This window comes from Ziziphus jujuba, chromosome 12 (assembly GCF_031755915.1).
Source record: "Ziziphus jujuba cultivar Dongzao chromosome 12, ASM3175591v1".
Classification (NCBI taxonomy): domain Eukaryota; kingdom Viridiplantae; phylum Streptophyta; class Magnoliopsida; order Rosales; family Rhamnaceae; genus Ziziphus; species Ziziphus jujuba.
This window is the reverse complement of record NC_083390.1, coordinates 12,873,369-12,883,067: the sequence shown is the minus strand read 5'-3', so window position 1 is coordinate 12,883,067 and position 9,699 is coordinate 12,873,369. Positions and strand designations below refer to the sequence as shown.

Genomic DNA, 9,699 nt, shown 5'->3' with positions numbered 1-9,699 from the left:
AGAGAATTCTTCTCATAAAAAATTTTTGAATAATAATCTAAGTTGACGTTCTATTGAAAAATAAGCCCTTAAATAGGCTAAAGTTATAAAACAAAAATCCTAAATCAACTAAAGATTAAAGGTAAATTGGGCTAACATAGAAAAGGATTAGGAAAGTGCCGAATTTTTTCAAGTTTCCTAAACTAATTTATATTAATTAATTCCTTAATAAACTATCAACCTTCATAAATTAATTTGGCCAAACAAATAATTAAATAAAAACCAAAAGAAAAAACTATTTCCTAAAATAAAAAGTCAATTTTCAAATTAGGAAACTAGTTGACCAAACAAGTTGTTTTTGTCTAATCACTAGCTAGTTTATGCTCAAAATTAGCTCCAATATGCCATGTAGGATGCCAAATAAAATTAGAATTGGTTCCATACGTTGCCAATGATTGGGCTAAACAAAGCTTACTTGGAATGCAAGGAAGGTCTCTCCTAATGCCAAAATGGTGAATTTCGGCCATATTGAAGGCTTGTGCGTAAATGATGAATTTGGATGTTCTTGCTTGTACCTTAACATGATTCCATGGCCTCTTGGTGATCTCAATCATGTTCTTAAACTAACAAACTAGCCCCTTATTGTGTAGAGTCCATAGATGCACCAAAACGGCTTGCTGGGTCCATTTCTGCCTTAATAACTTGGATGCACAATATGGTCTTTGAATTTTCGGGTATCATTATGCCTTCTTGAGATTTAATAATACCTTGAATGAAAATAACCAAATTGTCCTTAAATCTCTTAGCTTGTGCTCTAGTAATTGGCCCCGTCTTCAATTGCATAGGATCAGCATCCCAATGGGTATTTGATTGCATGAATACAGGCAGATTCTCATCATTCCCCTCCTCTTGAAAATGATTTGTCCTCAAATCAAAATCATCACCTGTAGCAAATAGAGATAAGTTAGCAACATTAAAAGTAGCAATCACATCACCTAGTAAGTCAAGTTTGTAGACATTTTCATTGATTCTCTCCATGATTTGAAAAAAAGTCCATCCCCTCGAGGCATAAATTTTGACTTTCGTTGTTCCGAAAACCTCTCCTTTGTTAGGTGCAACCAAACCAAATCACCCGAATTTGGTAGGGGTAATTGGAGAAAGTGGTCAAAAAAAGTAATCTAATACTCTAATTAATTTAGATTTATATAAATAAATATGATGTTAAATTTATTTTTGTCAAAATAAATTGATTTTGTTGTATATTTTTTGTATTGATTCCAATGATCAAACAAACAATCGAAGCAATTCTATTCCCAATGTTATTCAACTTAATTCCTTTCCATACATTCTATTCAACATTCAATTTCATTCCATTCTCAATTCTTACAATCAAATATGGATTAAATTTCATTCCATTCTCAATTCCTACAATCAAATATGGATTATGTTATTTTATTCTTTACAATAAAAGGAAAATTCCATTTAGATATCATGTGGTTGACCCTCACTACATTTTTTTGCCATGGTTTTGAAATTTCATCATAACTTTACCTTTTTCTAATCTATTAAAGCAATCTCATATATGAGATGTTAAAAAATCAATATTTTATAATTAAATAATATTTGCTAAAATAGAGTTATAAGATTTTTAAACTAAAGATAAAATGTTAAAAATAATTTTTCAAAAGCATATGATTGAAATGCTATTAGGGAAAAATTAAAAGGTATAATTAAAATTTTCCCAAAAAAAAACCAACAACAAGAATAATAATATAAATGAATTCCCCCCCCCCCCCCCCCCCCCAAAAAAAAAAAAAAAAAAAAAAAAAAAAAAAAAAAAAAAAAACAACAACAACAACAACAACAAAAATATGACGATGATGATGCTGTTTTGGAAGCATTGGTCATGGACATCTTGGCTTTTCTAACCTCCCACAGATTCTGAAATCGAGCTTGTGAAAGAAAATTTGCACGAGTGTTCAACTTGATCGATGTACGTATGATGATGGAAATGGCATTTCTTAATCCATTTTATATCAAATCTAATATTTGGAAATAGTAAATTGCACAATCAGAGCTCTTTATGCAGATCTTTTCTTCTGTTTCAAGCAAAAATTAGATTTTGGGAGGCTGCAGAAATTTTGGGGCTAAAGAAGCCAAAGACCCTAAAGAAATAGCATATGATATCTGGTACATAACAAATTGCATAAAATACAATCCCCTCCTAGTGCCAAAATTATAGATACATGTCTAATTCTAGTCATGAAAAACCATGAACTTGGCCATATCGTGTCCTTGTATTGTGCTTCCAATCAACGTGGTATATACGTTACTAGTTCTTAATTCTTCCTCTAATATTAAACTAGTGCTATTGATTTGCTTGATATTTGAATTTTAAATTCCTCTTTTAGGTGATTTTAAACTATCCTACTACCCTGAAAATGGCAAGAAGTTCATTTAAGTCCCTCCCATGAAACATATGTTCTCAACATTCTGACTGTTCTATAATCCAAGGCGTCCTCTTGGACTTAGCACATAACGAGGGCTAGTGACAGCTCTGTTTCAGTAAACCTATTGCCTGTATCTTTACTAAGATTGCTCCTTTGTGCACCTTTGTCCTCTTTCGTAGGTTCCGGAATTCACTAGGCATGGATTTCCTATGGACCCCACTAGTTGACAACAATTAGGTGCCATTGGCACTATTTATGCGCTTGATACTCCCATGGTACTGGAGATATCCTCCTGACCAACAAAGATGAACCAATAGAAATAAGAGTGAAGAAATATGGACGACTTGGCTTGTGAGACCTTGGTTTTGATAAGTCAGTGGGTCACGTAATCTGTTTTGTGTGATAATTTTTTATAAGGTTGTCACGCTTACCTCCTTTTACTTTGTAGAAATTATTCAAAATGCAAACAGTTCTTAGTTTCTAATTCATTATAATCCTTGCTTCTGTCTTGTAATCGAAAAGAGCAGTTTAGTCTTAGGATTCAGAATTTTCTAGATACGGATGGTTGAAATATATATATATATATATATATATATTTGTAAGAAAACTCATTCTCAATTACAGTAGACCTTACTCAAACGTTGTAACTTCAGTTAAACAATCTTTAATGAGAAAATTGTTGGGGTCTCTTATTTATTAATTCTTTCATACCCAGCAATTGATTAATAACTTGTTTGAGACATAATAACAACAAAAGGAGACATAACAACGATAAAATAGCCATATTACTGTTCTTCTTGTCGTGAACTTATGGGAATTTTTTTTTTTATCAACTTCCAATTCCATTTACTTTTTTTATTTTTAAAATCAATCTCTTAATTAGCGTATATAAAATCAAAATTCAAATCAAACAGTAAGTTATATATATCTATTTGTGGGCATTTTTGGAATTTATTGGTCTAGCTCACCTGAAAATTGCCATATGATTTCCCCACAGATTCCTCTCTCCATGTAGTTGAACCATGCTATGTCTTGGTTTCACACTTCCAGTCTTGTCAACCAACAGGAAGTATCCTAACCATTGGCTGTACCCTTTTTATGAGAAGTAACTTAGTCTAGCCTAAATTATTTGAGGGAATATTTATTCATTATTCTGTTTTGTCCCCCAGTCAAGCTGTGGGGTCGTGACAAAGATGCTGCGCCTTGTACAGATTCGAGATAATGGACATCATTTAATTAGGCTAACGTGACATGAACTTTACTACTGAAGAAGTGATTGTTTCTATCACAGATGTAACTTGTGCGCGCTGCATTAGTCCTTTATGTGTGTGTCTCTCTCTATTTCTGTGTGCCTGTATATACACTCAGGTATATAATATATGTATGTATGTATTTAGTTTTATATGTCTCTACGTATATAGCTTCATACATGCTAAGATTTAAGATGAACAGAAAAAAATTCCATTTTCAGCTAAGAATTGTACCATGGAAACGTTACCAAAAAGTTATATTAGCAGATAGATGACAAGTTGGTAAATGCTGGTTTTTAAGCTACTGCATATATGAGGTTTTTTTCTTGGAAGGATTTTATTTTGATTATCCAATTTGACACACTTTTTGTATGCTCAATACGCTAGATGATTATCATATTTCCATGGATGGTGGGCCATTTATGTTAAGGCTGGAATTTGATTGTCCATACTCCAAAAAAGAGATGATTCGCCAAATGTTTCCTTTGAAACTTTAGATAATTGATATCAGCTCACTTTTTTTTTTTTTTAATTAATTCATTGATATGGATCAAATATGTTAATTGTACTTGAAGAATTCTGTCTGCTTGTCATTAGCACTAAACCTGCTCTTTTTAATAGTATCTCTTCATATTTTTGTTTCCCCATTCAAGGGCGTCTTCAACAAATCTGTTCCAGTAAAAAGGAATGTTCAACACGATGGCAAACAAGAAGGCAAACACTTCATTTAATATGTGTAAGAGGAAGAAGAAGAAGAAAATCAAACAAATAAAGAAGATAATAAGCAAACTCTTAAAAAATGCTTGGGTATATGGACATAAACCTTGCTGAAAATAAGTTTGATATGCATAGTTGGATCCACTTCCTATATGCTTAAGCTTTGGAGATAAATGATAACTTAATTAACATGATATGATAACTTAAGCTTTGGTAAAGCTGTATGTCTTCTTGTTTTGGGGGTTGGATTTTTTCTGTTTTCTGCAAATTACTGCCAGTGTTTAATATTGATATGCTGGATTATCGAAAATAAACTCAATATGCATAGTCAGACCCACATCCTGAAGTTTAAACTGTGCTACCGTGATTCAGATGTGTTGTCTTGTATGTCTTTCTGTTTTGGCGGTGGTTTTTTTCTTATTTTTATTTATTTTTCTGCATAGCATGCACTGACAAAGAGTTTTAACATTGATATGCCAGAAATGTACAAGTAGTGTCATCATATGAAAATGCTTCATGGTTATTCGTTTCTTTCTTATGAAGTTCTCCTTAAGCAGTGACTCGGATAATGCAGAAATTACCAAATGACATAATGCTAGCGTCATTTTCAGTGACTGTGCTGGACATAAATTGTAAAAATAAATTTTGGTAATTCTTTGTTGGACAATGACAAGTTCCTTTTGTTTCTCTTTTCCTGATTCCTGAGGCCATATTCTTCTCATCTTCTTTCCATGCTTTTATATTTGTGATCTCCACTAATGGGTCCCGTTGAAGAATAATAATTGATGAGGCACCTTTGGTTATATGACTTTTGATTCACCGGACCTTCTTCTACTGACCTAAAAATACGAGGGGCCGTTTGGCATCATCCCAGAATCTCCTTTACCTGTTATGGAATATATTAAAGCAAGAAAAGGAGCTTCAAGTACAGCAGCTGGTTAAAGAGAAAGGTACTTCAATAACTCTTCTTTCTTTTCTTGTTTTTCAAACATTCGGGCCACAAACCTTGAGAATTTGTCAATAATTATATTCCTTTCTTTGAATGTGAACTAATGAGGTTGCCACTAAATATATTATTAGTTCTAGACAGAAGAAACAGATGCTTAGTCAGGAAGAACCTGCCCCCTCTTGCTGTAAAACTGGCCCACCATTTGTGGGGTCCACGATCATAATCTTTCAGTTAGAGTCTAAAGCTGAGGGAATTATGATGATCACAATCTGATAAGCCAGATTTACCTAAATATAAATACATATATATATATATATATATATATATATATATATATATCTGATAAGCCAAACTTTTTCCTTGCTCTGTGTCTTGCATACAACAAACAGTAAATTGAACTGTGGTGATCAACCAATAGGCTAGAATGTGTCTTTTGATACTTCTAACAACTTCATTGCCACCATTGCTTTATATTCTACTTTTCCTCATCAAGATTAATGGATCTTTTTCTTGTTGATTGCCTGTTTAAAATATTGATTTGGTATGTAAATCTTGTTATCTTTGAATCTCAAGACAATTTTTATGTGCACCAGACCAAAAAACTGAATGTGTGGCACTTGGTATGGCAAATGCTTTGGAAAATCAATCATTGGATTTTGATTCCAGTGATCAAAAACTCTTGACCGAAACCCAAGAAAATCCGTAGATTGATCAGATATAATAGACTTTTACGATTTGCTGTTGGCCATTGTTGGCCTTCTTTTTTTCTTTTCTTTTCTTTTCTTTTTTCGTTGTGAGAAAATTTCTTTTTCCCTTCAGTTTCAGCCTGGATATGGATTACAGGATTAAAGCTAACACTCACCCTTTGGAATATATTTCTTTATGAAACTTTTATGCAGATTGAGTGCTGTTCATTGCTTTCCTACTGCAAAAATTAAATAGAATAAATAATAAATAATAAAAATAATAAAAATAATATTAAAAAAAAGGTGCACAAAACTATAAATAAATTGGACCTTTTTGTAATTTCATTTTGTGTCTGTGTTTGTGTGTATGTGTAGGAGAAAGGCTCAATGGTTATTGGGTTACTTTGTATCTGAAACCACCATGAGATGCTGATCCTATTTTGGTTTCCTGTATTGCTTTATTATCACTATTATCAAGGGATGTTGGTCCAATATTAGCCTTTTGCTTATATGCAGTCATTTTACTGAATTTTATACCAGTAAGTGTGGTCTTTGTTAAATAAAACAGAGGAATAAAGAGCAGAGAATTTTCCATTCACAAAAATGTGCAAGAACGTAGATTCTCTTTCTTTTCTTTTCCTCTGGGAGAAGGCTGTTATTTCATGTATATCCTTTTCATGCGTGTAGATCAGATTTGAGATGAAATATTTAGTTGATCAGACGGCTGTGGAGATAGGATTCACTGATTGATGGTACATCTTGTGTCATCAGTAATACATGTCAAGCCAAGTAAAATTGGCCATATGACAAGCAAAGTTGGCATATAAAATTCAGGGCCTGAAGATTCCACTTTATTTGGATCATCCTACATATACATGACCCTTTTTTTAGTTTCAATTTCTAGAAAAGTAAAAATATTTGGATAGGCTGATCTGATTACATAGGAATGTGTATTTCAATCTTCATTTTAATACGATTGGGAGGTTATTTAATTCAATAAAAAAATTTTTTTTTTTCTAGAGCACTTTGTTTATGGGAAACCCAAAAAAATAAAAATAAAAAATAAAAAATGAAGGGGTCATGGCCTGGGTCCTAAAATCTAAGGTTAGATTCTTTGATTCCTCCTCCCCTACAAAGAACAAAAAGAATCTGCCAATCACACCCACATCCTCATCAGGAAAAGAAAATTGAAGGGAAAAATAAAAAAAATAAACAAATAAATAAAAGGAAAAGAAAAGAAATTTTTCAAAAAGAAAGAAAGACCCATTTGGTTTTCCCTTTCAATCACAAAAAGAAATATCCATTATGGCAATTCACATCAACTTATTTATTTTTTTTATTTTTTCCTTCAAAGCTTCTCACACTGTTAAGAAAGTTGCACCCATTATTCATCATGGTGGGGCAACCTAATTCAGTAGGGAATCAAGGTAAGAGAGAGAGAGAGAGCGCGCGAGGTGGGAAAACAGCAAGATAAAAACAAACCTTACACTTTTCCTCTTTTCTCTCCTTTTAAGACTCAAATTAAACTGTGTTGCTTTCTCTGTTTTTGCTGCATCAGAGATTCTCTCCAAACCCTTTCAGGTCAAAGAGGGAAAAAAAAAAAAAAATTAAAAAGAAAAGTTTGGTAATGAAATGAGAAAGGAGGAAGCACAGCTCATGGCATATATTCTCATCCCAACATAACCCCACTTAATGTTTCCAGATATGGAGTGAGAACATAGGACACTCCAACAACAACTCCAATTTATAAAAGAGAAACTACAGCCTGAGCCTGCCACATATTCAAAACCCATATAATCTTAAAAAGAGTCTAAAACCCATATTTATGCTTCTGTTTTCCATCTGTTTCTTTTCTACAATTCACTTATTATTTTCCAGAATATGCAAAATCAGAATATGAATTTGGTCTTATCCACTGATGCAAAACCCAGACTGAAATGGACTCCAGAACTTCATCAAAGATTTGTCGAAGCAGTAAGTCAGCTTGGAGGTGCAGATAGTTAAGTATATACACTTGATCATGTTTTCATTTTTATTCATTTTTTTCTTTTTTTAAATTAATTCCAAGTTATCTAATGTCTGCTTTTCATATATCGACAGAAGCCACACCAAAGAGCCTAATGAGAGTGATGGGTATTCCAGGACTCACTTTATACCACCTAAAGAGCCATTTACAGGCAATTTTCTCTTTAAACATGATCTCTATCTGATTATTTTCATTAGCAGAATTGAAAATAAGATTGAAAACTTTTTTATGCTTGTTTGTGCAGAAATATAGGCTGGGGAAAAGCCAACAGTCCGAAAACTGCTCTGACCGTAAGCAAGAAGGTAGTTTTTATAACCTATAACAATACGAGATCATAAATGATAATTCTGTTTTGTGATTTTTATGATGTGTTTTATTTTTCATCTTTCATTTTTATCTTTTTGCAGATTTCAAAGAGATTCAGGACGGTGATGTGCATTTCAATGCGGAAATCAACGAGAGAACAGAGAACCAGATTAACGAGTAAGAGTCAGAAATAAATCCCATATGTTTAGATGAATTTGAATTGCAACGGTAAAATTAGAGCTCCTACTAATTAAATGTTGTGTTTGATCAGTAGCTTGCAGATAGCTCAGGCTCTACAGTTACAAATGGAAGTACAGAGGAAACTTCATGAACAGATTGAGGTACGACCTAAACACATTCCATTACAAGCTGTTAAATCTCTGGTTAAAGTACCTCTATATGACAACAAAGCCACTATTTTTCAGGTTCAGAGACATCTGCAGCTAAGAATTGAAGCTCAAGGGAAATATTTACAGTCAGTACTGAAAAAGGCACAGGAAACTCTTGCTGGGTATAATTCTTCTTCTATGGGTGTAGAACTGGCAAAAGCCGAACTCTCTCAATTAGTATCAATGGTTAACTCTGGATTGCCTAGTTCTTCACACTCTGAATTAACAGATAGAAGAGGTTCAAGCCTAAAAAACTTGGAAAGTAAGCAAATGAGAGGCACAATATGTTCCATGGAAAGTTCCCTAACATCTTCTGAAAGTTCAGGGCGAAAAGAAGAGGATCAACCAATGGATCAAAATGGTGAACCCCACAAGTCTAACATGGCCTCCGTCGAACTACAATTGATCGAGGTTCATCCAGAATATAAGCCATGGAATAATGTTCCAAGCAATCAGGCAAGCGGGAGGAAGAGAAGCGGAAGTACCATCTCTGATGGCATTTGTGTTGAGCAACCAGTTCCAAAGAGATCACCAAACCATAGAGACAAAAACACTAACCATATGAGAAAATCAGGATTCCTGGAAACACTTGACCTGAATAGTCAATATCAGAATGACATTGATTCAGGTCCAAAAGCAATAGACTTGAACTGCAAGGGGGTATAGAAAACTCAATGTGTACCTAGGAAGTTCTGGAAACCTGGATTGGATAACATCTGGGTTCTAGTTATATGGTCCATCCTGCAAACTTGATTTTTGGAGTTAAAATCTTTTGTTTGTAAACCTGTACATTGTATATGTCTGGACCAAGGACTTCTGGAAGAATATTCATATCAAAGGAAGGTATAATATATTTTGCTTTGGATACATCCTGTCTATGTAGGCTAAGACCAACCTAAATACTAGTAATACTCATTAATTTGGAACTTAAAAAAAGAATAAAATTC

At 33.3% G+C, this 9,699-nt stretch overlaps 1 protein-coding gene across 4 annotated transcripts; it reads left to right on the top strand.

The window, feature by feature from the left end:
* Positions 1-7,439: 7,439 nt before the first annotated feature.
* LOC107429021 (myb family transcription factor PHL8) lies at positions 7,440-9,619 on the top strand. Of its 4 annotated transcripts, none has more exons than XM_025078396.3 (6): positions 7,440-8,030; positions 8,132-8,208; positions 8,302-8,359; positions 8,474-8,540; positions 8,638-8,704; positions 8,789-9,619. In XM_025078396.3, exons 1-6 carry the CDS (start codon positions 7,913-7,915, stop codon positions 9,416-9,418), a joined length of 1,017 nt encoding a protein of 338 aa, XP_024934164.3. In that variant the 5' UTR covers positions 7,440-7,912; the 3' UTR covers positions 9,419-9,619. The 4 variants fall into 4 exon arrangements, with proteins under 4 accessions (XP_024934164.3, XP_015895132.3, XP_015895131.3 ...); XM_016039646.4 differs by having other exon boundaries at positions 8,635-8,704; XM_016039645.4 differs by having other exon boundaries at positions 7,447-8,030; positions 8,465-8,540.
* Positions 9,620-9,699: the final 80 nt, after the last annotated feature.

Coding starts and splice junctions, on each gene's coding strand:
- LOC107429021 (XM_016039644.4), top strand. CDS start 7,913: ATGCAAAATCAGAATATGAATTTGGTCTTATCCACTGATGCAAAACCC. Junction 8,031..8,131: donor TCAGCTTGGAGGTGCAGATA/GTTAAGTATATA, acceptor ATATATCGACAG/AAGCCACACCAAAGAGCCTA. Junction 8,541..8,634: donor ACAGAGAACCAGATTAACGA/GTAAGAGTCAGA, acceptor GTGTTTGATCAG/TAGCTTGCAGATAGCTCAGG.